Source organism: Dipodomys merriami, unplaced genomic scaffold (genome assembly GCF_024711535.1).
Source record: "Dipodomys merriami isolate MVZ:Mamm:240054 unplaced genomic scaffold, mDipMer1.0.p SCAF_7, whole genome shotgun sequence".
Lineage (NCBI taxonomy): Eukaryota > Metazoa > Chordata > Mammalia > Rodentia > Heteromyidae > Dipodomys > Dipodomys merriami.
Genome location: NW_027206290.1, coordinates 55,549,978 through 55,577,369, shown reverse-complemented (window position 1 = coordinate 55,577,369; position 27,392 = coordinate 55,549,978). Strand labels below are relative to the sequence as shown.

Here is a 27,392-nt window from a genome sequence, read left to right as displayed (position 1 = left end):
TGAACTTGGGGCCTGGGCTTTGTCCCTAAGACTCTTTGTGCTCAAAGCTAGCACTCTGCTACTTGAGCAAAGTGCCACTTCAAGCTTTTTCTGAGTAGTTTGTTGGAGGTAAGAGTCTCATGAACTTTTCTGTCTGGGCTGGCTTCAAATCATGATCCTTAGATCTCAGCCTTCTGGGTGCTATCCCTCAGCTCTTCAGCTCAAGGCTAGCGCTCTACCACTTAAGCCAGAGCACCACTTCCAACTTTTTCTACTTATGTGGTGCTGAGGAATCGAACTCAGGGCCTCATGCATGCAAGGCAAGCACTCTACCACTGAGCTACCTTCCCAGCCCTGATGTATTCTTAATGTCAACTCTTAGCTGTCTCTAATACCAGTACTCTAAGGGAACTATGGCCTGAGCAATAATAGTTTTTATTCATAACTGGATTGTACATTTTTGTTTTCTTTTTATTCATGTATTTATATATAATAAGGTGCCAAGGTACATGTGGTTTTTTTAAATTACTTTTTTGTTTTTTGTTTTTGGTGCAAGTCTTGGAACTTGAACTCAGGACTTGGGCACTGTCCCTGAGTTTCTTTTATTTAAGGCCAGCATTCTACCAATTGAGCCAAGGCTCTACTTCCAGCTTTTTTGGTAGTTTATTGGAGATAAGAGTCTCATGACTTTCCTATTCAGGCTGACTTCAAACTGTGATCCTCAGATAACAGCCTCCTGAGTAGCTAGAATTACAGGCTACCTGGGCCTGGCTTCACGGCTTTTTAAATTCATTAAAAAATGAGCTGGTGGCTCACTTCTGTAATCCTAGCTGTTCAAGAGGCTGAGATCTGAGGATAGTGGTTCAAAGCTAGCCTGGGCTGAAAACTCCTGAGAAACACATCTCTAATTAACCACCATTAAATCAAAAGTGGCACTGTGACTCAAAATGGTGGAGCACTAACCTTGAGCAAAAGAGCTCAGGGACAGCACCCAGGCCTGAGTTGGACTATGGTCTATGGTCCAAAAAAAATTTTTTTTAAACTTTATTTGGTATATATTCATTTATGATTCTGAGGCTCAAACTCAGGACCTGGTGAATGTTAAGCAAGCACTTTACCATTTAACTACGACCCCAACCCTTCAGTTTGAAGTGTATTTTTGTTTTCTCTTAAGAAATCCTGAGTCCTGTGGCAAAGCAGGCACTTTTGTGCCTGTGGTTTTGAGACAGATAAGGGTTACCTCCAAGGCAGCACACATTCCACACCTTTTTACATCATAAACAGATCAACAAGTTAGTAACCTTTGGTACTTTCTGCTTTGAAGAAAATAAACAGTAATGAGAAGAATTCTAGGTGATAATGGTTAGACCTCTAACTGAATTTCTAGTAAATTGTAGTTGCTGTAGCAGCCTGTGATTGTTACCTTAATTATTATTAGGACATCTCATGAAGTCAGTGGTGAATCTAGGAAGCCTTTGTTGACTTGCCAAAAAAAAGTTAAGGGGGGAAGGGGAAAGGGAAAGTAGGAGAAAAATGAGGGAAGGGGTAACAAGTTTGACAAGAAATGTACTTAATTACCTTATTTATATAACTGTAACCACTCTGTACATCACCTTGACAATAATAAAAAAAAAAGGTTCACTATAAAAAAAGTTAAGAATGAAGGGAACTTTGAATTGAAAATAAAAATCTCATGAATATTGTGATTGGAGTATTTTTTTCAGTATGGATGGGGTGCAGGCAAGGTCATATTAATATTAACAGTATTGCAAATATATACATGAATACGCCTTATAAGATATGGCTTGCCAGTAGCTTCTCATAAATGCTATAAAATAGAAGAGTCAGGTATATGTAATTTGTCATTTGAAAGAATATTGATTTTCTCTGGAGGTTGCTTTTAGAAGAAAGGCCAATTTTTGGTTCCATTACCTAGAATATGTAATTAATTAGATTCAGTCTGCATATTTAGTCACTTGAAAACTATTTTATGTACATACTCTGTTTTGGCAGGGTCTTACTATATAGTAGTTAGGTTACTATGGGACTTTTTTTGGGGGGGGTCATTCATGGGGCTTGAACTCAGCATTTGAGTGTTGTCCCTGAGCTCTTTTGCTCAAGACTAGTGCTCTTTTTTTTTTGGATCCGGTTGTGGGGCCTGAACTCTGGGCCTGGGTGCTGCCCCTCAGCTCTTCAGCTCAAGGCCATAGTGCTCTTGACCATTTTAAGCCACAGTGCCACTTTCTGTTTTCTAGTGGTTAATTGGAGATAAGAGTCTTACAGATTTTCCTCCCTGGGCTAGCTTTGAACCACAGATCACAGCCTTCTGTATAGCTAGGATAATACCAGTGCCTAGCAGGTATGAAACTTTGGATCTCTTTTTCTGTACCTCTTGAGGGCTGGGATTACAGGCATGTACTATTACCATACCCAGCTCAGATATGGTTCTTAGTAGAAGACCTAAAAGAGAATCTACTGGTCTGCTTCATTGCTGTTTCCAAATACTTAGAATATTGGAATTTAGGCTGTCTTCCTAAAATCTTAACCTTTGTACTTGCTGATTTATTGAAGTAGTAAGGAGAAATGCTTGTAATAAAGAGGATTTTGATTACATTACAAAATCCCAGTAGTAAGGAAGTCTGTTTGGAAGGGCCTTTTCCTTTTATATCCTCCCCTCTTCCTCCTTGGAGACTATGTGGACTCTCTGTTTGACACATAGGAGAAATTTTATCAGATATCTGAGAATGATAACAATGATTGTACATTCTTTTTTTTTGTACAGCACTGCAGCTTGAACTCAAGGCCTGGGCTCTGTTCCTTAGCTTTTTTTTTTTTTTTTTGCTGGTCGTGGGGCTTGAACTCAGGGCCTGAGTGCTGTCTCTGAGTTTTTCTGTTCAAGACTAGCGCTCTACTACTTGAGCCACAGCGCTACTTCCGGCTTTTTCTGCTTATGTGGTGCTAAGGAATCAAACCCAGGGCCTTGTGCATTCAAGGCAAGCACTCTACCACTGAACCACCTTCCCAGCCCCAACTTCCGCTTTTTTGTGGGTTAATTGGGGTAAAAGTCTCGTGGGATTTCCCACCCTGGCTGTGATTTTCAGCATTCAGCCTCCTGAGTAACTAGGATTACTGGGGTGAGCTACTGCTTGGCTCCTTAGCTTTTTCAATCAAGGCTAGTTGTTTACCATTTGAGCCACAGCTCTAGTTCTGGCTTTTTGGTGGTTAATTAGAGATAAGATCTCAGACTTTTCTGCTTAGACTGGCTTCTAGCCTCAATCTGGTAAAGCATTTACTATCTATGCTCATTATTTTTCTAGTTGTTCTTCAACAGATAGTTCTTTTTTTTTTTTTTGGTTGTGGGGCTTTGAACTCTGGGCCTGAGCGCTGTCCCTCAGCTCTTCAGCTCAAGGCGAGCACTCTACCACTTGAGCTACAGCGCCACTTTCGGTTTTCTAGTGGTTTATTGGAGATAAGAGTTTCACGGACTTTCCTGCCTGGGCTGGCATTGAACCACGATCCTCAGATCTCAGCCTCCTGAGTAGCTAGGATTACAGGTGTGAGCTGATAGTTCTTAATGTCTGCTGTTGGCAGCACCAGCCTTGAGGTAGGCCCCTGGGGAGTCATTGGTCCACAAGACTGTTTTTCTTGCTGATTGAGCTAGTCTGGCAGAAGGAGAGCAGGAAACTAAACTGGAATTCTTTTTTTTTTTTTTGGTCCATCATGGGGCTTAAACTCTGGGCCTCAGATCTCAGCCTCCTGAGTAGCTAGGATTACAGGTGTGAGCCACCAACACCCTGCTTGGAATTCATCTTATAGATCACAGATTCCAAAAGGAACAGTGGGTCTTTTCTGTAAATAAGTGCACTTTAACTTACGAGTCTTGAAATGTCTTAAATATCCTGAAAATACTGGATCTAAACAACACCCATATGTACTATTGAGGTGAGCAGTAAATGCATGTTTCTGAATTCCATATTGTTAGTGGATCATGTTCATCTATAACTTTTTTATTGAACAATCACTTTTTCTTTACATTATGCTAAGATACACATTGCATTTGTCACTTTTTAGTATATATTTCAGTGGTACTATATATATTCACATGGAATCATTCTGACTATCCTTCTCTAGAACTTTTAAAAAAAAATTTCCCAAACTGAAACTTCAAACCAGTTGAACAACTCCTATGAATGTTACCTTTTTAAAGAAGTTATATATTGACTAGATGTAGAACTAAGTGAAGACATTTGAAAAATGTTCATGGAATTTATATAGAATAGAGTGTTGTAAGTTGAAGAATGGGGGAAATTGAGACTCTGCTAATGAAGTATCACAAATACTAGTCCCTGGACTTCACAGCCCTTTATTTGGGGCTGCACTGTGGAGGGGATGCTTGTGACAATACCTGGTTGCTAGTCATGTGTGTAGGCATCAGTCTGCCACCTATCAGCCCTACATATTTAACACACCAAGAACAACTACACATAACTATGGATTAGTGATGCCTCATAATATTTTTTAAAAGGGCATTAATATCTGTACCCAGAATATTCCAACCTATCATCCTTCACTGTCTCCTTCACTCCCATCATTCCTACTCAGGATTTAGGATTGCCATCTTCCTGCCCCTCCCCTACCCCTCAAAAAAAAAGATTAACATTGCTGATCACACTGATCTCTTGGTCCATTTCATTTGTGTTTCAGGTTGTCATGTTGGCAATGTACAACTTGTCTCTGGAAGGAAGTGGACGTCAAGGTTATTTCAGGTGGAAAGAGGATATCTGTGCTTTTATTGAGAAACATTGGAATTTTTTACTGGGAAATAGGTAATATGATATTTAAGAATCTTATGCTTGTAAAGTATAAAATATACATTATTTGAATTATTTGAGACTGCCTCATGTAGCCCTATTAGAGATTTATTGTATTTATTTATTTATTTGTTTGAGTTTTCTTTTCTTTTTTTTGTCGGTTGTGGGGCTTGAACTCTGGGCCTAGGCACTGTCCTTCAGCTCTTCAGCTCAAGGCAAGCGCTCTACCACTTGAGCCACAGCGCCACTCCCAGTTTTCTAGTGGTTTATTGGAGATAAGAATCTCATGGACATTTTTGCCCTGTCTGGCTTTGAACTGCAATCCTCAGCTCTCAGCCTCCTGAGTAGCTAGGATTACAGGTGTGAGGCACCAAGCTTGGCAGTTTGAGTTTTCTTTAATTTTTTTTTTTTTTAAATCAGTCATGGGGCTTGAACTCTAGGCCTGGGTGCTATCCCTCAATTCTTCAGCTCAAGGTGAGTGCTCCACGACTTGAGCTGCAGTGTCATTTTCGGTTTTCTGGTGATTAATTGGAGATAAGAGTTCACGAACTTTGCTGCCCCAGCTGACTTTGAACCATGAGCATCAGATCTCAGCCTCTTGAGTAAAAAAAATTTTATTATTATAAAGGTGATATACAGAACAGTTACAGTTACATAACTCAAGTAACAAGTACATTTCCTTTTGGACAATGTCACTCCTTCCCTCACTCAACAGTTTTTCCATTCTGTCCCCACCCACAAGTTATATAGTTCATTTTACACATAGTATCTAATGAATACTATTCCTGCATATGTTTACCCTTTGTCTCACTAAGAGTTTTTTTGTTTTGTTTTGTTTTGCCAGTCTTGGGGCTTTAACTCAGGGCCTGGGCACTGTCCCTGAGCTTCTTTTTTGCTCAAGGCTAACACTCTACCACTTGAGCCACAGCACCACTTCTGGCTTTTTCTGTTTATGTGGTACTGAGGAATGGAATCTAGGGCTTCATGCATGCTAGGTTATCATCTTTTTTTTTTTTTTTTTGGTCGGTCATGGGTGCAAACTCTCGGCCTGGGCACTGTCCCTCAGCTCTTCAGCTCAAGGCGAGCACTCTACCACTTGAGCTACAGCGCCACTTCCGGTTTTCTGGTGGTTTATTGGAGATAGGAGTCTCAGGGTCTCTCCTGCCTGGGCTGGCTTTGAACCGTGATCCTCAGATCTCAGCCTCCTGAGTAGCTAGGATTACAGGCGTGAGCCACCAGCGCCCGGCTCTTTTTTTTTTTTTTTTAAACTGTATTTTTTTTTGTCTTTTCAGTACTGGGGATCAAACTCAGAATGTTGTACTTGTTAGGCAAGTGCTTTGCCACTGAGCTACATCCCAACCTTGTTTTATTATCTTTAAATAGGTGTACCAAAGGGGTTTCAATTCAGCATATCAGTGTATGAATACAATTAATCAATATCATCCCTTGTCCTCCCCTATATCTATATCTCCCAATCTTCCCCATCCCTTCAAGTTGTCTGGTTCTATTTTCACATATGTACATTGAATGTTTTGACTGTTTTTGCCCATCTTCCTCTCTTCCTATGTTCCCCTTCCCCTTGACAACAACCTCCAACACATGTTCCAGCTTCCTGGTATTCATTTTGTTAGAGTATTTATTTATGGCAAGTACAAGACTTTTTAATTCCAGAAACTTTTTTTTAAAGTTAAAGCTTGGTTATGAACACTTGGAGTAGAAGTGTATACTGTAAAATTTGTGGATTTTTGTAGTTCTCTCATAAGAAGAAAGTTGATTGTTTTTACTGAGTTCAAGCCCCAGGACTAGCACAAAACAAAAATAAAGGGTTGGATGAGTATTTAATTTGAGGAAATAGAGTTATGTTTATTTAAAAATCAGTGGTTTGTTCAGGTCAGAAGAGAAAAAGGAAAGGCAGGTATTGACTGTATCTATTTACATTGTTTTTAATAATGTCTTGTTTTATTACTACCTGGAAAGTAGATAATTTTGGTATTCACGGTGCTTAGCAAAGTCTCTTCAGACTAACATGCATTTTTTTTTCATTGATTATTCTTTTCCTAATTATGCTTTGAGTTTTGCTGTTCCACCCTCCCTCTCCATTGGTGGTGGTTTGGTTCACTGGACTTAGATGAACCACTAGACTTAGGAATGCACTAACATTGAGACATGTTAAAGTCCATGCTAGGGTCTAGTGAGTTTGTACAATATTGGTGAATTTTGTTTGAGATTCTGATTGTTGCTGGTATCTTATGTGAGATTCAGGAATCCTGCCTAATTAGGTTTGAATAGACATGATAAAGATTCTTTCCTCAGTGATGACATTATCTTTGCTCATGTTACTGAGATGACAGAGAATAAAGGGGACCCTCCAAGGACTCACTGTGAGAATGAATAGAATAAACTCAGCACATTTTACAAGGAGCTATTTTAGTTCTTTAGTTTTTTTATTTTTGCTTTTTGTATTTGCCAATCCTGGGGCTTGAACTCAGGGCCCGGGCACTGTCCCTGAGCTCCTTTTTGCTCAAGGCAAAAAATGTGATACTGAGAAATCGAACCCAGGGTTTCATGCTTGTTAGACAAGCACTCTAACACTAAGCCACCTTCCTAGCCCCAGAAAAAAAATGAATTTTTTTTAACTTTCTTAAAGGCACTAAAGACTTTAATTCTTTTAGCCAGAGGGCATACTTCAAAAAGTTTTTTTTTTTTTTTTTTTTTTTTGGGTCCGGTCGTGGGGCCTGAACTCTGGGCCTGGGCACTGTCCCTCAGCACTTGAGCCACAGCGCCACTTCCGGCTTTTTTTTCTGCTTATGTGGTGCTGAGGAATCGAACCCAGGGCCTCATACATGCAAGGCAAGCACTCTACCACTGAGCCACCTTCCCAGCCCTAACAGTTTAAATATATAAAGGTTCATTTAGGAGTATAATTTTAGACCTCAGGTGTTTTTTTTTTTGTTTGCTTTTTCTTTCTTTCTTTCTTTCTTTCTTTCTTTTTTTTTTTTTTTTGTCGGTTGTAGGGCTTGAACTCTGGGCCTGAACACTGTCCCTGCACTCTTCAGCTCAAGGCAAATGCTCTACCACTTGAGCCAGAGTTCCACTTCTGGTTTTCTAGTGGTTTATTGGAGATAAGAGTCTCACGGACTTTCCTGCCTGGGCTTTTTCTGTTTATGTGGTGCTGAGGAATCGAACCCAGGGACTCAGGCATGCAAGGCAAGCGCTTTACCACTGAGCCAACTTCCCAGCCCCTTGTTTTTGTTTTTTGTTGGTTGTGGGTCTTGAACTCAGTCTGGGCGCTGCTCCTCAGCTCTTCAGCTCAAGGCTAGTGTTCTACCCTTCCTAGGAGTATAATTTTATACCATTAAAGAAACAAGTTAAAATATGCAGGAGTTTAATTACTATGGATTAATTGTAATTGTATATATGCTCATTTAATCTGCTTTTACAATCTTGGCCTCAAATTTCTAGAAAAAGTGAATGCTTTTATTAATAGATTTCTGTGATTTTTAAGAAGCACATTTAATTATATACATTTTAACATTTTTGACAGCTTGATACATCTTATAAGTGTTAGTCAGCTCTCTTATTTGTACATGAGCGATATATCTTAAAATCAGTAGAAGTTAGACTTGATGAATATGATAGAACACATTCATAGTAATTACACTTCAAAAAGGAGGATCCTGGGAAGATGTTAGTGGAATAGGAAGCACCAGAAATCTGTCTCCTTACCTAGACCATAATTGCACTGATAGAATCTGTTTAAGGTAATTATTTTGGAACTTGAGAGTCTAATAAAAGCTTGCAATTTCTAGGGGGAAGGCTTGAGTAAATTGTGGTTAATTTTGGTCATTCTCAACTCTTAGCACAGTTGCACCAGCTCATTCCCCACTTCCAGCTCTGAAGCAGGAAGCTCTGTGTGCCTGTCTTATAGGATCCAGGATAGCCAAAAAGAACTCTCCCTTCTAGATGTTGGGAATTTGTGCTATGATCACTGCTGCTTCTGATAAGAGGTGGACAAAGACGCAGCATCGCACTCTTTCTCAGTATTGCAAAAACAAGTAAAAGGCTGGGTACTGGTGACCCATGTCTATAATCCTAACTACTCAGGAGGCTGAGATCTGAGGATCGCGGTTCCAAGCCAGTCCAGGCTGGAAAGTCCATGAGACTTTATTTTTTTTGGCCAGTTTTGGGGCTTGAACTCAAGGCCTGGACACTGTCCCTGAGCTTCTTTTGCTCAAAGCTAGCACTCTAACACTTGAGCCAGAGCACCACTTTTGGCTTTTTCTGTGTATGTGGTACTGAGGAATCGAATCCAGGGCTTCATGTATGCAAGGCAAGCATTCTACCACTAAGCCACATTCCTAGCCTCCATGAGCCTCTTATCTCCAATTAACCACCAGAAAACTGGAAGTGGCACTGTCACTTAAGTGGTAGAGTACTCACCTTGAGCTGAAGAGCTGAGAGACAGCACCCAAGCCCAGAGTTCAAGCCCCACGACCAATCCAAAAAAAAAAAAAAAAAACCCAAAAAACTAAAAAAAGTAAAGGCTTGAATAATCATTTATCCAAAGAAGATACAAAAGTGGGGGGGGGAGCCAACAAGCACAAGAAAAAATTGCCCAAGAACAGGCATTGGAGGCTCATGTCTGCACTACTCATGAGGCTGAGATTTGAGGATCATAATAGGAAGCCAGCTGGGCAGGAAAGTCCATGAGACTCTAAAGTCCAATTAAGCACCAGAAAACTGGAAGTAGAGCTGTACCTTCAGTGATAGAGCACTATCCTTGAGTACAAAGCTAAGGGACAGCACCCAGACTCTGAGTTCAAGCCTCACAACAACAACAAAAATAAACCCTCAAAATCACTGATCATTAGGAAAATGCAAATCATAATTGCAGTGAGATACCACCTCAAATCTAATGAGATAGCAGATATGAAAACATATAGATATTGTGGCCCAAACCTGTAGTTCCAGTACTTAGGAAGCTGAGACAGAAGGATTATGAGTTGGAGGCCAGCTTAGGCTATGTAGCCAGACCCAAATTAAGTTGGGGGGTGGGCATGGGGAAGGAAATTAGCCAGGTGCCCTTGGCTCACGCCTGTAATCCTAGCTACTCAGAAGGCTGAGATCTGAAGATCACGGTTCAAAGCCAGCCTAGGCAGGAAAGTCTGTCTGTGAGACTCTTATCTCCAATAAACCACCAGAAAACCGGAAGTAGTGCTGTGGCTCATGTGGTAGAGTGCTAGCCTTGAGCTGAAGAACTGAGGGAGAGGTCCCAGGCCCAGAGTTCAAGACCCACGACCAACCAAAAAAATAATAATAACCATAGTGGGAATATGGAAAAAGGAGAATCCTTGTATACCATTGAAGGGAATGTAAAGTCACACAATCACTTTGGAAAACTAATAGTTCCTCAAATTCAATATAGAATTCTCAAATCATTGGGTAATTATACATTTGGGTATTACTCAAGAGAATTTTAGGCAAGAGCTGAAAGAGATACTTGTATTTTGAACTGGAATCCTCAGATCTCAGCTTCTTAGTAAATAGGATTATAGGCGTGACCCACTGGTGTTGGACTGGCATATAATCTTTCTTTTTTTTTTTTTTTGGGTCCGGTGGGCCTGGGCACTGTCCCTCAGCTTCTCAGCTCAATGCTATCGCTCTACCAGTTGAGCCACAACGCCACTTCCAGCTTTTTTCTTTTTGCTTATGTGGTGCTGAGGAATCGAACCCAGGGCCTCAGGCATGCAAGGCAAGCTCTCTAACCACTGAGCCACCTTCCCAGCCCCTGGCATGTAATCTTATTACCACAACAATGCATCCAGGAAAACTGTAATAGTCTGAGAAATTACTTACTGGGACTTAGATTAACTTGGGTCACCAAATGTCTAATCTTAACACTGCTTAATTTATGTTAAAAAAAGTAGCTTAATTAAAGCTATCTTGTAGGACTATAGAATTATGATGACTGTTACAGGAAATTTTTTTGTTTTTGTTTTTTTAATTGTGCCAGTCTGCGGTGCTGTTGGAGCTTTTTTTTTTTTTTTTTTTTGCTCAAGACTAGCATTCTCCCACTTGAGCCATACCTCCACTTTTGACTTTTGGTGGTTAATTGGAGATAAGAGTCCCATGGACTTTCCTGCCTGAGCTGGCTTCAAACCATGATCCTCAGATCTCATCCTTCTTAGTAGCCAGGATTACATGTGTGAGCCACCAGTGCATGGCTTGTAAGAAATGTTTTATTTCATTCAGTTCTCCTAGCAACCTTGTGAGATAGTTCTATTATTTTGATTTTACAGATGAAGGTAGATAAAAGGTTGTAGAGCCAGGATTTGAAACCAGGCCGACTCCAGAACCTCTCTTTTGAAGCTTATGGATAGGAGTCAGAGCCTGCATGGAATATATTTTTGATATACTGGTGAAATTGAGGTACCAATGGTTTTTAAATTCTTGGGCTCTTCAGGAAAAAGACTTCGACATGGTGGAGCACAGTAGCAGGCTGCCTTAGTGTGGGAAGCCCTATGTATTTCCGTTCTGGTGCTCAGGAATTTGGAGAACCCGGATGGTGGAAACTTGTTCATAACAAGCCCCCAACAATGAAACCTGAAGGAGAGAAGTTGTCTGCCTCCACTTTGAAAGTAAAAGGTACTGTTGTGAGAAGAGCACAAAAGGAGCTAGTCAGACCAGGGCCAGGCAAGCATGAGCAGGGAACAGGCTGCTTTTATGAGGCTTAGGCCATTTGTCTCTAGAGTTGTTCCACTTGAAAATTTTATGGTGACACTTTTTGTATGCTATAAATATTATGTAAAAACATCTTAGTGCTTTTTATTCTAACGGTTTAGTGTTTCCTTTTTCCTCCCCTCTGCAATATTGGGGTTTGAACTTAGGGCCTCAAATTTATTGGATACTTTATTAGGTTAAAAAAGAGCCTAAGTATATTTATTCTTCATTTTATTCCAGTATGCCTTGTACAATTTTCAATTGTAGTGCATATAGATATGCTCTATTTTATTTAATTGATTCTATCATATGATAGTCTAGTAAAACATTTCTCTATTGGACATTTTGTTGTTTCTGTTCCCTACCCACTCCCCACTTTTTTTTGTTTTTGCTGGTCCTGGTACCTGAATTCAGAGCTTGGGTACTTTCCCTTGAGCTTTTTCCTCAAGGCTAGTGCTCTTATCACTTGAGATACAGCTCTGCTTCCAGCATTTTAGTAGTTAATTGGAGATAAAGAGTGTCACAGATTTTTCCTTTGAGGCTGGCTTCAAACTGTGATCCTCAGACCTTGGCCTTCTCTAGGATTGTAAGTATGAGCTACTGGTGCCCAGCTGGTCCCTTCCCCCTTTTTTAAATCATTAAAAAAAATAATGCTACAGTTTTTCAAATTTGAATATGTGTACAAATTGTGATAAATTTCTGGAAATAGTGTTTCTGGATAATAGGATATATTAAAAAGTATATTCTGACAATTATTCATTGTCACTCCACTAGTATTCATGGTCAAATTACCCTCAAAATTGTGATAAAGTTTATATCTTATCAAAAAAGTCATGAAGACATCCATTTCCTCATTCTCTTCTGAGCATTATGAAAAGTTAATGTTCTCCAATTCTTTCTTTTTTTGGGGGGGGGGTCTGGTCGTGGGGCCTGGGCGCTGTCCCTCAGCTCTTCAGCTCAAGGCTAGCGCTCTACTACTTGAGCCACAACACCACTTCCGGCTTTTTTCTTTTTGCTTATGTGGTGCTGAGGAATCGAATCCAGGGCCTCAGGCATGCAAGGCAAGCGCTCTACCACTGAGCCACCTTCCTAGTCCCCATTTATTTATTTATTTATTTATTTATTTTTGGTCAGTTCATGGGCCTGAACTCTGGGCCTGGGCACTGTCCCTCAGCTCTTCAGCTCAAGGCTAGCGCTCTACTACTTGAGCCACAGTGCCACTTCCGGCTTTTTTCTTTTTGCTTATGTGATGCTGAGGAATCGAGCCCAGGGCCTCAGGCATGCAAGGCAAACACTCTACCACTGAGCCACCTTCCCAGCCCCTGTTCTCCAGTTCTTATGTGGAAGTAGTTACTTGTTTCAGTCTATATCACAGATTTTTTGTTATTATTGGCAAGACTCCCATTAAGATTCTTGCTATGTTGTCTAGGCTGGTCTGGAATTCCTAAATCCAAACAATCCTTCTGCTTTAGCAGCTGGGATTACAAGTCACCAGGCTTGGTTTAAAACTTTTTTCTTAAGAGATATTTAAGTTTGTTGGTTTAGGGTATCCATAGGCCATTTATCTATAATAAGCATAGCACTAGGTTCACAGTAATAAATTATGAAAGAAATGAAGCAGGATAGTGACCTTAAAAGTTTGATGTTTATCCTTTATTGGCAGCTTCAAAACCAATGTTGGATCCCATCATTACTGTTGAGGGACTCAGAAAACGGGCAGGTCGAAATCCTGTGGAATCTGCCATGGAATTAAAAGAGAAAAGATCTCGAACACAGGAAGCAAAAGACATTAGAAGAGCCCAAAAGGAAGCAGCAGGCTTTCTTGATAGAAGCACATCTTCCACCCCCGTGAAGTTCATAAGCCGAGGTCGTAGACCAGATGTGATTCTTGAGAAAGGAGAAGTGATTGACTTTTCATCCTTGAGCTCTTCTGACCGAACCCCGCTGACTAGCCCTTCTCCTTCTCCCTCACTGGATTTCTCTGCCCCTGGGACACCAGCCTCTCATTCTGCTACACCTAGTTTGCTTTCAGAAGCAGATCTGATTCCAGATGTAATGCCACCTCAAGCCTTGTTTCATGGTAAGACTTAAAATATCGGAACCTTTTGTTTTTGTGTAAGGGTGCTATATAAATGTGTTTTCACTCTGCGGCTGCATGTTCTACGTTTCTTTTCCTTCCTTTCTTCCTTCCCTTCCTTTCCTTCTTCCCTTCCTTCCTTTCTTCCTTTCTTCCTTTCTTATTGGTTGGGGGGGCTTGAACTCTAGGCCTGGGTGCTGTTCCTGAGCCTCTTTGTGCTCAAGGCTAGTGCTTTACCACTTGAGCCACAACACCATTTCCAATTTTTGAGTGGTTTATTGGAGATAGGTGTCTTATAGGGATTTTTCTGCCTGGGCTGGCTTCGAACCCTGATCCTCAGATCTTAGTCTTTTGAGTTGCTAAGATTACAGTTGTAAACTGCCGGTGCCTGGCTCTTCGTTTATCTTTTTTTTTCTTTTTTTTCTTGTTTTTGTCAGTCATGGGGCTTGAACTCTGGGCCTGAGCACTGTCCCTCAGCTCTTCAGCTTAAAGCTAGCGCTCTACCACTTGAGCCACAGCTCACTTCCGGTTTTCTGGTGGTTTATTGGAGATATGAGTTTCATTGCTTTTCCTGCCTGGTTGGCTTTGAATGGTGATCCTCAGATATCAGCCTCCTGAGTAGCTAGGATTATAGGTGTGAGCCACTGGCTCCCAGCATGTTTCTTTTTCTTTTTTTTTTTTTTTTTTTTTTCTTTTTGTCAGTTGTGGGGCTTGAACTCTGGGCCTGAGTGCTGTCTCTCAGCTCTACCACTTGAGCTACAGCGCCACTTCCGGTTTTCTGGTGGTTTATTGGAGACAAGAGTTTCACAGACTTTCCTGCCTGGGCTGGCTTTGAACTGCGATCCTCGGATCTCAGCCTCCTGAGTAGCTAGGATTACAGGCGTGAGCCATTGGCGCCCGGCTTTTCTGGCATGTTTCTTTTTCTGTGTCTTGACAACAGTGTTTTGCAATCCGCACAGATGATGATGAAATTGAAGGTGATGGCGTTATAGACCCAGGGATGGAGTATGTTCCACCCCCAGCTGGATCCGCAGCTTCTGGACCAGCAGGAGGCAGAAAGAAGGTCAGAGCCCCTGAACAGATAAAGCAGGAGGTAGAAAGCGAGGAGGAAAAGCCAGACAGGATGGATGCAGACAGCGAAGACACAGATTCAAACACCTCTATGCACACAAGGGCTCGAGAGAAGAGAAAACCTCCCCTGGAGAAGGACATGAAGCCTAAAGGGCCCAAGTATACTCCTGTGAGCATCTATGAGGAAAAACTGCTTCTCAAGAGGCTGGAAGCTTGTTCCAGTGCAGTGGCCATGACACCGGAAGCTCGGAGACTGAAGCGGAAGCTGATTGTCAGGCAAGCAAAAAGAGATAGGGGATTACCACTTTTTGACTTGGATGAAGTTGTGAATGCTGCCCTTTTGTTAGTTGATGGGATTTATGGAACCCGAGAAGGAGGAGTTTCCAGGCTTCCATCTGGACAAGCCACTTACAGGACTACCTGTCAGGACTTCAGGATCCTGGACCGATACCAGGTGATGTGAGCTACCAGGTGGTGCAAGTGTGTGCTGCCTAACCACTGGGGACAGGAGTGGGATGGGGGCAGGCAGTGGACACATAATGCTTTGACATTCATAATCATGATTAATTTGAGGAGAAAAGCTCTAGGAGGAAAGGGCAAAAATTCCAAAATTGTTTAATATAACCACCCTTAATATACCTGTTTTCTTTTACCTTGAATATTCAAGACAACCAAGAAATTTTCCTTCTGTCTCTGTGTCTCAAGGTAGTTCATATCATGGTTTTGATTGACAGGTTTGCTGAGGTCTTGCATCTGTGAAGTTAGGGAACATCAGTTGGTTTTTCGGCAGTTTGTTTACCTCTTATTTAGGATGTAGTGACTTCTTTTTTCTTTTTTTTTTTTTGGGTCCTGTCGTGGGGCCTGAACTCTGGGCCTGGGCGCTGTCCCTCAGCTTCTCAGCTCAATGCTAGCGCTCTACCACTTGAGCCACAGCGCCACTTCCGGCTTTTTTCTTTTTGCTTATGTGGTGCTGAAGAATTGAACCCAGGGCCTCATACATGCAAGGCAAGCGCTCTACCACTGAGCCACCTTCCCAGCCCCTGTAGTGACTTCTTAGATGCTACACTGCAACCTGGAAACTTTTTTTTGTTGGTCATGGGGCTTGAACTCTGGGCCTGGGTGCTGTCCTTCAGCTCTTTAGCTCAGGGTTCTAGCACTTGAGCCACAGCGCCACTTCGGGTTTTCTGGTGGTTTATTGGAGATAAGAGTCTCATGGACTTTCCTTTTGGGGCTGGCTTTGAACTGTGATCCTTAGATCTCAGCCTCTTGAGTAGGTAGGATTGCAGGTATGAACCACTGGCACCCAGCTGGAAATTCTTCTATGTGCTTCTTTTACTCAGGGAAATTCCTCAGTGTTTATTTCAATATATTTCTTTACTGTCTTTTCACTTCTTTCAAACTTTTAATATGATTATTCATTCTTTTTTCTTTTTTTTCTCCCCAGTCCTAGGATTTGAATTTAGGTTTTCACACTTTCTAGGCAGGCCCTCTCCCACTTGAGTCACCCCACCCCAGCCTCTATTTTTGTTGTTGTTGTTGTCTAAATTCTTTTTTAAAAATTATTATAAAGGTGATAAACAGAGGGGTTATTGTTACATTAGTCAGGTAAAGAGTACAGTTCTTTCGGTCATGGGGCCTGAACGCTGTCTTTCAGCCCTTCAGCTCAAGGCTAGTGCTCTACCACTTGAACTGCAGTGCCACTTCCAGCTTTTTCTGCTTATGTGGTGCTGAGGAATCGAACCCAGGGCCTCAGGCATGCAAGGCAGGCACTCTTACCACTGAGCCACCTTCCCAGCAAGAATATAATTCTTTTTGGATAATGTCACTCCTTCCCTTGCTCTCTCCCAATTTTTCCCTCCCACCTACAAGTTGTTTCAATATAGTGTCTAGTGAGTATCATTTGTTCACTCTCTCATTACATTTTTTTTACTTACATTTTTCTTTGGCTTTCTGATAAAATTCTTGAACTTTTCTAATATTCACTAAGTACTTTAATTCAGTGGTCATGTCTTTAATATCTAGTACTGAATAAGAGATGCTTCACAGCTATAATAGACCCTTGGTACCTATTGTTTCAAAAAGACCCCACTACTGAGGAAAATCCAAGCACGCTCAGGATGTATAAAGTCCAGTGCTGTACTATGGATGTTTGATTATTTTTCTCATAAAGGCATCTAACTTCCATTAAATACATACTGCTTTTACTTCATCACTTACTCACTTTTTTTTTTTTTTTTTGTCGGTCATGGGGCTTGAACTCTGGGCCTGGGCGCTGTCCCTCAGCTCTTCAGCTCAAGGCGAGCACTCTACCACTTGAGCTACAGCGCCACTTCCGGTTTTCTGGTGGTTTATTGGAGATAGGAGTCTCACGGTCTCTCCTGCCCGTCTCTCCTGCCCGGGCTGGCTTTGAACCACGATCCTCAGATCTCAGCCTCCTGAGTAGCTAGGATTACAGGCGTGAGCCACCAGCGCCCAGCTCACTTACTCACTTTTTACCTTGCTTTTTGGGCACCATTTACTTTTTGGGAGGCACTTTTTTTTTTAAAGGAGAAAACAGTCCTTATGCTGGTTTTATTTTTTAGTTTTTTGGGGGGAGGGGAGGGAGTCCAGTCGTGGGGCCTGAACTCTGGGCCTGGGCGCTGTCCTTCAGCTCAAGGCTAGCACTCTACCACTTGAGCTACAGTGTCACTTCCAGCTTTTTCTGTTTATGTGGTGCTGAGGAATTGAACCCAGGGCCTCATGCATGCAAGGCAAGCTCTGTACCACAGAGTCACCTTCCCAGCCCTGAGGCACTTTTTTTAAAAAGTTGTTCTTTTGCTTTTGTTTACATCCAAAGACATTCTATTTGAATAAAGCATGTCTAGATCAGTTAAACTTGATTCAGTATGTTTTCAGGTGATAGCTTGGACAACAGTGTAGCTTTCCCTAGTACAAGTGATTATGATGATGACCCTGATAAGGACAAAAAGTCTCACAAAAAGCATGGCATCTTTGGGAGGCAGATTTTCACATTAAGGGGAAGGAAATACCCAGTAGATCCTCTCAATTAGTTAAACTAAACACAACTGATAATAACTTGGGACTGTCTGAGAGCTTCTCCACATTAACTACATGACGAGTGTGCTAGAATTTAAAATGTTATTATCTGTAAGTAGTTGTACAAAGAAGTTCCATTCTACAAGACAGTATATGAGTACAAAGTGTCTGACAACATTGTCACCCATCTCTCCTAACCCATCCCTTCTTGGGTTCTGATTGACAAGAACTCCAAAAGGCAAGGCTCAGGATGGAAGGGCCAAGACCAGCCTGGTGGCTGTGACTGAAATGTTATGATGGTAAAGGAACAGATTAGTGCAAGATGAGTGTATAGGAGTAATGGAGTCAGATTCTGCAGGATTTTGAAAGTCACAGAAGAGGAACATGAATTATATTCTGAAAAAACAGTGGGAAGCCACATAGAGGAAATGAATTTATGTTTTTAAAAAAAGACGTGCTTCTCGTAGGGAATAGATGATGCGGATGAAGTAGAGTGGCAGCAGAAATACCAATAGGAACTCATGGGAGTGGTCTAAGCAGAGTGAAAGGGGGTATAAAGTGAAAGCAAGGTGGGTAGAAAGAAGCCAGGGAACTCTATAACATCCATGAGGATTCAAGGAGGACTCTCCTTGAGACTAACCGAATAGGAGACAAGCTACTGGGTCATTAGCTGGTGTTTCAGTTATGATTCTGCACTCTGGAAGTGGCGCTGTAGCTCAAGTGGTAGAGTGCTCGCCTTGAGCTGAAGAGCTGAGGGACAGTGCCCAGGCCCAGAGTTCAAGCCCCACAACCGACAAAAAACAAAACAAAACAAAAAAAAAACAATGATTCTGCACTTTAAGCCACCCCAAAATATAAGCGATTTGTCATACTTTTTATTTTTATTTATTCATTTATTTTTATTTTTTGCTTGGTCCTGGGGCTTGAACTCTGGGCCTGGATGCTGTCCCTCAGCTCTTCAGCTCAAGGCTAGCGCTCTACCACTTGAGCTACAGCACCACTTCTGGTTTTCTTTTCTTTTTCTTTTTTGTGAGGGGGTCCAATTGTGGGGCCTGAACTCTGGGCCTGGGCGCTGTCCCTCAGCTCTTCAGCTCAAGGCTAGTGCTCTACCACTTGAGCCACAGTGCCACTTCCGGCTCTTTTCTTTTTGCTTATGTGGTGCTGAGGAATCAAACCCAGGGCCTCATGCATGCAAGGCAAGCACTCTACCACTGAGCCACCTTCCCAGCCCCCGCTTCTGGTTTTCTAGTGGTTTATTGGAGATAGGTGTCTCACAGTCTTTCCTGCCTGGGCTAGCTTTGAACTGTGATCCTCAGATCTCAACCTCCTGAATAGCTAGGATTTACAGGTGTGAGCCACCAGCTCCTGGCTACTATTTTTATTTTTGATAGTACTAGGAATTCAACTCAGGGCCTTAGTAACACTTGAACTATGCAAACAGCTCTTATTTGTTTTAGTTATTTGTCAGGTAGGTTCCCATGCTTTTGCCTGGGAAAACTCTAGATGCCTCCCCTGTAGCATATATCATCCCTAGCTTACTGATGGATGTGGATTCTCTCAAATTTTTGCCCTGACTAGACTCAAACTGAGATCTTCCTGCTTTCTGCTTCCTGAGTAACTGGGATTACAGGCATTGAGCTACCATACCTAATGCATAATAACGACTTAATGTTTTGCATGATTTTTGTTGACTGACTGGCTCAATAGGTTAGTGGTTCTGAGGCTGAGGTCACTTCTGTGGCTGCATTCACGAGGGAGCTGGATTGGAACTAGAATGGCCAGCATACTTGTCTTCTCACAGAGCTTGTGTGCATGAGGCCTGTAGTTATTCACTAGTTTAGATGAAGTAATATAATGGCAGACTTCCAAAAGGGAGAAAGGGAAAGCTGCCAGTTATCTGAAGATTGAAAGCCCCATAGTATTACCTCTGCCACTTTCTGATAGGTCAAAGCCATTTACAAGACATGGGTAGCATAGGCTGTCTCTCATTAGGAAGAGCCATTTATACCCACAGGAATGGAGGAATTGTTAGTGACCATTTTTAAAAACTCCCCAGCTTTGAATATTATTTTGAAACTTACTTTCAGTCTTGGAAGAATTTCAGAGTTGGCCTTTGAAAATTTTGGTGTCCAGGTTGAGAAAGTATGAAAGCCAATTACAGAGGAAGAAATCTTGCTCTTCTTTCAGCAAAGTTATTTTCTAGGCTATGAGCAAACTGATTGTACAAAAACAACTCAGGCTTCTAAACTTCAGCCAGCCGTTGGCACACCACCTTATAAATGTGCCTTTTAATCTTCCACCTGAGCTCTTCGCTGTAAAACTCTAATTGCACGTATTCTGTTAGTACATGACTGAGGGCCCTGGAGCAGCTCTCACTGAAGAACAGCACCCTTCATTGCAGCTGCCAGGGATTTATTGATTGATTGATTGGTTGATTGTCTGTCCTGACACTTGAACTGAGGCCTTGGGTACTATCACTGAGCTTTTTTTTTTTTTTTGTCGGTCGTGGGGCTTGAACTCTGGGCCTGGGCGTTGTCCCTCAGCTCTTCAGCTCAAGGCGAGCGCTCTACCACTTGAGCTACAGCGCCACTTCCGATTTTCTGGTGGTTTATTGAAGATAGGAGTCTCATGGTCTTTCTTGCCCGGGCTGGCTTTGAACCGCGATCCTCAGATCTCAGCCTCCTGAGTAGCTAAGATTACAGGCGTGAGCCACCAGCGCCCCGCTCACTGAGCTTTTTTTGCTCAAGGCTAATGTTCTACCACCTGAGCAACAGCTCCACTTTCGGCTTTTTTGTTAGAGTCTCACAGACTCTCTGCCCAGGCTGGATTCAAACTGCAATCCTCAGAACTCAACCCCCGTAGTTAGGTTGAGCTCAGCTTTACTGTCAAGGTTCCAAAAGAAACACATGGAGTCCACTAGCTCTTCCAGGAAATCCTTTTGAGGAAGGGCCAGATTTGCCTTGCTGCCCCCACTCCCACATCCCTGGTAGGACCTCCCTGTTGAGATATGCTTTAGGGATGGTAGTCCACATCACTCCCATTATTGCCATATTTAATAATTGAAAAAGAGACATATTTTAGAAAGTCCATACACAAGAACAACAACACTTAGTTCCTGTGACCTATATGTATGTTACCTACTAGATATTAATGGTGGTTAATATGTAAGAGGAAAGCATAACATAGAACAAAACCTAGAGACGCTGAAAAGTGTGTTCATTCCTGAATTTCACTCACTTAAATGAAGATTTTTTTTTTTTTGTCGGTCGTGGGACTTGAACTCTGGGCCTGGGCACTGTCCCTCAGCTCTTCAGCTCAAGGCGAGCGCTCTACTACTTGAGCTACAGCGCCACTTCCGGTTTTCTGGTGGTTTATTGGAGATAGGAGTCTCACGGTCTCTCCTGCCCGGGCTGGCTTTGAACCACGATCCTCATATCAGCCTCCTGAGTAGCTAGGATTACAGGCGAGAGCCACCAGCGCCCTGCAAATGAAGATTTTTTTAAAATTTGAAACTGGGGTTAGTTTTGACTAATGGATGACTTTGAACTGGTGTTTTTTCTTTTTTCTTTATTTTTTTGTCGGTTGTGGGGCTTGAACTCTGGGCCTGTGTGCTGTCCCTGAGCTCTTCAGCTCAAAGCTAGCTCTCTACCACTTGAGCCACAGTGCCACTCTGGTTTTCTAGTGGTTAATTGGTGATAAGAGTCTCATGGACTTTCCAGCTGGGCTGGCTTTGAACCACAATCCCCAGATCCCAGCCTCCTGAGTAGCTAGGATTATGGGTGTGAGCCGCTGGGCTTGATGTTATTTTTTTTTTTAATTTTTTGTTGAGATTAAATGATTACATAAATTTTACAAATTTCACAGTAATGTGGGATAGTGATACTTTAGTTAAAAATCCAAACACACTTTAACCTTCTCAAGGCGCATTGTCATTGTTGTGGTCTATAAAGCTTATGGACTGTACAAACTTCATATGCTAATTTTAGGCAAAAATACCTGCAAAGTATATGTTAAAACTTGAGCTTTCCAAATAAGTAATATAGGATGGGAGGTGTGGCCCAGCTGGTAGAACACCTGCCAGTGAGTGATAAGCATCAAATACCAAGCTTGAGTACCAAAAGAAAGTACCAAATAGTAATGGCACCTAGCATGCCCTAGGCACTGGGTTCACTCCAGAGCTAGGCATGGTGGAGCACCCTATTGCAGCACTGTGGAGAGAGGGTGCTAAGGCAGGAGGGTTTTAAATTTAAGGCCAGTCCTGACTATCTAGTGAGAGTCTGGACCATAATATATGGAAATGAATAATTTTGTTTTTATGTAACCATTGTTCCTTTTCCATAGACTGCCTTACCATCTAGGAAAGGAGTTCGGCACCAGACAACCAAATTTTTATATCGTTTGGTGGGATCAGAAGATATGGCTTTGGACCAAAGTATTGTCAGCCCTTATACTTCTCGGATCTTGAAGCCTTATATCAGGTATAAACAGAAGAGTTGTGATGTCAAGTATGTTGTGAGGTGATGTTTGTGGTTTCTGCACCCTGTTCTGTTGACTGACCAAAGACCTAATACTGTGAGCGGTGTTAGCGAGGACAGTTGTTCCACATCCACTGTTAGCCTTTTTGTAATATAAACAGCAAGGATAAGTTACTAGTTTTCATGTTTCTTGGTGATTATAATAATCATGATCTTAAACATTAAAGTTGTGTATATTTAATAGTGTGTGAAGGGAAAAAGTGGTAAGATATCTCAGTTTTGAGACAGTGTCTGAATTGGATATTGGGACAGTTTGTAATGAAACTTGTCCAGGCTGAGTTTTCTAGAGATATCTGACTAAGAGCACAGTGTCTTTGGCTGTGCCACACTTCATCTGCAGCTCTGTCATTGCCCTCACCCTCTTTGCCCAGCATTAGGTTCCTGGGCAAACATGTGGAGAGGCACTTTGGAGCCCGTGTAGTCCCTTCTCTGGTCTTCAGCCATGCTGGAAATGCATCCCTGTGTCAGCCCACAGATTTCTGGGGTGAATCTTCATGCTGGTTCTATTTCAGCACTGTTTTCCCTATTACTCTCTGTATCAGTTCCTAGTTCAATCCCTGTTGGATGCAGAGAAGTCTATCCTAATAAATGTGAATTTTAAATCATACTAGAAAGTTATAACATCTATAAACAAATATATAAAGCATTGCAACTTAGTTTTATATTTCAGGCAAATCAGAAGGGTGTGTGTGTGTGTGTGTGTGTGTGTGTGTGTGTGTGTGTGTGTGTGTGTGTGTGTGTGTGTGTGTGTGTGTGTGTGTGTGTGTGTGTGTGTGTGTGTGTGTGTGTGTGTGTGTGTGTGTGTGTGTGTGTGTGTGTGTGTGTGTGTGTGTGTGTGTCTGAGTCAGATAGCTAGAAATAATATGGAGTGTTTCTCTTGATTTGGATTTATTTATTTTCTGTGGTACTGGAGGCGTGATTATGAGACAAAGCCACCCAAACTACAGCTCCTGTCACAGATTCGTTCTCACTTGCACAAGAGTGACCCTCATTGGACACCTGAGCCCGAAGCACCTCTCGACTACTGCTATGTCCGACCAAATCACATCCCAACAATCAACTCCATGTGTCAGGAGTTTTTCTGGCCGGGTATGTTCCCCTTCCAAAATAAGGCAGATCAATTTTCTGTGTATTTCACCCTAGTAATTTTTATTTTATTTTTGGTTCTAGTACTAGAGCTTGAACTCAAGGCCTCAAGTTTGTTTGTTTGTTTGTTTGCTTGGTTTTCTCCCAAGGCTTTTTGCTGGTTAATTGGAGAATAGAGCCTCAAAGACTTCTCTGCCCAGGCTGGCTTTGAACCATGATCCTTAGATCTCAGTCTCCTGAGTGGCTAGGATTACAGGTGTGAGCCATCAATTTCAGGCCACCCTAGTAATTTTTTAAATTAGTATATGTTATATGACCCTAAGCTCTTTACTCATATGATTTCATTTAGTTTGTATCTACTAACAGATAAATAAAATACAAAACATCTCTTACTTTCCTAAGATCAAGAAGCAGCCAGCAATTAAAATAATAAACAGTATTTTTGTTTGTTTTTCTTCCCTGTTTGTCTCTGCTTCCAGAATAAAAGATCCATCCTGTTTTGCTTCTACCTATGTTTAGATACCAGGTAATGTCTATCAAAGATACACAGTCTGGTAGCTTGGGCATGTTTGGACACTTGTTTTTGGCTTAATAATCATTCTTTATACATTGTTTAGCTGTTTCTTAGAGAGTACTAACTAGTATAGCCAAGAGATATAGATATATATATTTTTTTAAGCCTAATGCGCCAATCATAGACTTTGGAAATAAAAGTAAACCCAGGATGGTTTTTCATTTTTGTCAACCTTAACAAAATAGTCTCCAGAGATGAATGTCATCAGTTTGAGGGACATATTTTAATTGCTAAATATGAATGTGTTCTCTGTTGCTCTGCTTTGAAAACTAAAGGAACTAGTACATGTCTTCCAGATGTCAGAGAAGATTGCATCCAGATTAAAGCTTGTCACCATTATTGTCTTATAATCATGTACTAGTTCATGGATGGCAGAGTTGTACTCAATCTTTTGGGAGTGGTATTGGCCACAGGTACCATTCTAGGAACACCTGTTTCTGCCCTTACCGTCCATATAAATTATGCACAGAATTCATTTTTATTTTACTTTTTTATTATGAAAAAATTTCATGAGAGCTTAACAGTCATAATATGGATGGGATAAAGAATATGGTGTGGATGCTTTCAGGGTATCTCTACCTAGCTCTGTCAGTCTTTGTGTGTGTGCCTCTTCTCACACATTATAGGAACCAAGACATTGAGACATTTTGACATTTGCCAGTCACACAGGTGGTAGAGGAGGCTGAGTCAAAGCCATATGTGTCCAGTTTTGAACCTGAACACTCTAGTACTCCACCTGTCTTGCTTCTACTCTTTTAGCATATGTACTTAGAAAAGACTATGTTAATTCTGATATTTTCAAAAATTTATTTTTATGATCTGAATGTGTGGTATCTATGGTAATATCTTTGCCTTCAATTTTGGATTTTTTTTTTTTTTTTTTTAGCATGCAGGTGTAGGTATAAGTACAGACTAAACAGCTTGGCGTTTATTAATTCTGAAAGGCACATAGTTCTTAAGTGTCTGGTTGTTTCTTTTCTTTAGGCATTGACCTGTCTGAGTGCTTGCAGTATCCAGATTTTAGTGTTGTTGTCCTTTATAAAAAAGTCATCATTGCCTTTGGCTTCATGGTTCCTGATGTGAAATATAATGAAGCTTACATTTCATTTCTGTTGGTCCATCCTGAATGGAGAAGAGCAGGGATTGCAACTTTCATGATTTATCATCTGATTCAGGTAAGTTATCTTTGTTTGTGATTAACCTTAAGCCACATGATGTGCCCAAGGATTCTCTGAAAGATCAAAGGAGGCACAAGGCTGAGCTGGCCCTCCCAGTACAGCGCAACAGTGGGTGCCTTAGAGGAAGCCAGTTGTTACCACTTACGAGGTGGTGAAATCATGCAGATGAAAACTTAACCCCTAAAATAAGATTGCTTTCACACCCAAGTTTCTTTGTGGGTGGTGTCATAGGTAACACAACAAAGTACAAGTGTGACACCATGAAGCACGTGTGCTGTCCAAGTTGGTAACTGTGTTCCAGTTCTAGAAAACTTTGATAACCGAGAAGCAGGAATAGAGTTATACATATTACCTTAAGTAGTTTAACCATGTTATCAAAACTGTGTTGATATTGATGACTACTTTTGACTGTCATATGAGATCCTTTTAAGCCTTGCTTCTAATATTCAACTCATCCTTTGATATATGGGGTTTCTTTTGGTTTTTTTTGTGTGTTTTTTTGTTCAGTCAAGGGGCTTGAACTCTGAGCCTGGGCACTGTCCCTCAGTTCTTCAGCTCAAGGCAAGCATTCTACCACTGGAGACACAGCACCACTTTTGGTTTTCTGGTGGTAAATTGGAGATAAGAGTCTCAAGGACTTTCCTGTCCCAGCTGGCTTTGAACTTATTCTCAGATCTCAGCCTCCTGAGTAGCTAAGATTAACAGGCATGAGCCATCTACTTTTCCTGAGTGATAGGGTTATAAGGATGCACCACCATGAAACAGATGATGGATATTAAAAAAAAAAGTCTCTTTTTGGTTCTTTATTAAAATTAGCTTAATAATTCCAAATTTTGTCTAGAAGCTTGAAAAACCTCTTCCAAGAAATCACTTTCCTCCAAACAATGACTTTATAAATCATTCCCAGGCAATTGAAGTGTGCCACCTTGTGTTGTTTCAGTTGAGACTAGCTTGGTTATTGCTGCTGTGTCCTTTTTCCCTGTGTCACCTTACCCACAGAATTCATTTATGTGTCCATCTTCTTGTCGTAGCAGAGTGCTTCCAGATTTTCTGCCTTTTGTTACCAGCAAGGTCCCAAGGGCATGGTGAAGATGATTTTGTTGTTGTTGGTGGTGGTGGTCCTGGGGCTTGAACTGGCTGCTCCAGTGCCTAGGTGCTTGCTATTCTGAGCCTCTTTGTGCTCAAGGCTAGTGCTCTACCACTTGAGCCACAGTGCCACTCCTGACAAAGATGATTTGATAGTTATTAGTGCATCTAACTTAAGGCCTGGTGTGGAGACAGACTTTGTTGAATGTTTGCTAGGCTCATCTTCGAATGTAGGCACCTTGTACCCTAACCACACAATAAGCCCCAGGGCTCAAACACAAGGCTTGGCCAGTAGTACTTGGGCAAGTACAGTAGAATTTTGCTCTACATTAAATAAAGATACAGGCTGACCCATTGTAACAATGAGATGTACAAGACACTATGTTGAAAGCAAACTACAACATCAGCTGGGGGAGGGAGGAGTTGGGGAAGTGGAGAGGGAAGGGATGGTAGGGGAAAAACAAAGGAGGAGGTAACAATGCTCTATAGGAAATGTAATCATTACCTTATTCATGTGTGTAACTGTAACCCCTCTGTACAGTATTTTTACAATAAAAAATGTATTTTAAAAAATTGCTCTACATGCCCACAACAAGCTCTTGTCCTTGCTATTGTGGTAGGGCTTGTTCTGTTGTCTCCAAAATGCAAAAATGCATTTAGACTCACATTGTCAGTTAAGCAGAAAAATGAAGGAAGCTGTCAGGTGACCTTTTACAGAATTCTTAATGCAGGCCCTGAAAAACACAGTAAATCTCAGGGACTCTGTCAACTTAAGCATTTCAGTGCTTTTCTCAGTAAAAGCAAGCTCTTAATTTGCATGACTTTTGGGGCATCTTAATTTTTTAAACTTTTTTTTTTCCTTTTCTTTTGGTACTGGGGATTAAACATAGGACATTGCATTTGCAAGGCAAGTGCTTTGCCACCAAGCTACATCTCAGCCCTGAGGCACCTCATTTTGTATAGCTGGTTTAAAGAATCTAAAACTTTGTTTTGTGTTTATAGGACAATTACTACTTTCCCCCTGGCATTAGGCTAGTGTTAAATGCAGAAATATTAGTTCAGAGAAATTAATTCTATCCCTTTTGGAGGGTCTATACAAGATACTCAGACTTCATAATTAATAATGTTTTATATGTTATATATATTTTATATATAGATATAAAATTTAACACCTTTTCTAGTGGGTCTAGAAAGGAAATTCTTACAAGTTTTTTTTTTCGGGAAGAGTAATATAAAGTA

General features: G+C 41.4%; 1 protein-coding gene across 2 annotated transcripts in view; it reads left to right on the top strand.

The window, feature by feature from the left end:
* Window positions 1–27,392, top strand: part of Kat14 (lysine acetyltransferase 14) — a 39,946-nt gene that overhangs the window by 3,897 nt on the left and 8,657 nt on the right. The window contains exons 3-10 of one of the 2 annotated variants that reach the window (XM_070006692.1): window positions 4,684–4,805; window positions 11,254–11,435; window positions 13,174–13,590; window positions 14,547–15,112; window positions 22,036–22,172; window positions 23,143–23,318; window positions 23,795–23,841; window positions 24,874–24,959. In XM_070006692.1, coding sequence (XP_069862793.1) covers window positions 4,684–4,805; window positions 11,254–11,435; window positions 13,174–13,590; window positions 14,547–15,112; window positions 22,036–22,172; window positions 23,143–23,318; window positions 23,795–23,799 — 1,605 coding nt within the window. In that variant the 3' untranslated portion in view covers window positions 23,800–23,841; window positions 24,874–24,959. Of the gene's footprint in view, window positions 1–4,683; window positions 4,806–11,253; window positions 11,436–13,173; window positions 13,591–14,546; window positions 15,113–22,035; window positions 22,173–23,142; window positions 23,319–23,794; window positions 23,842–24,873; window positions 25,065–27,392 lie in introns of those variants that run through there. The other variant, XM_070006691.1, reaches the window with a different exon arrangement.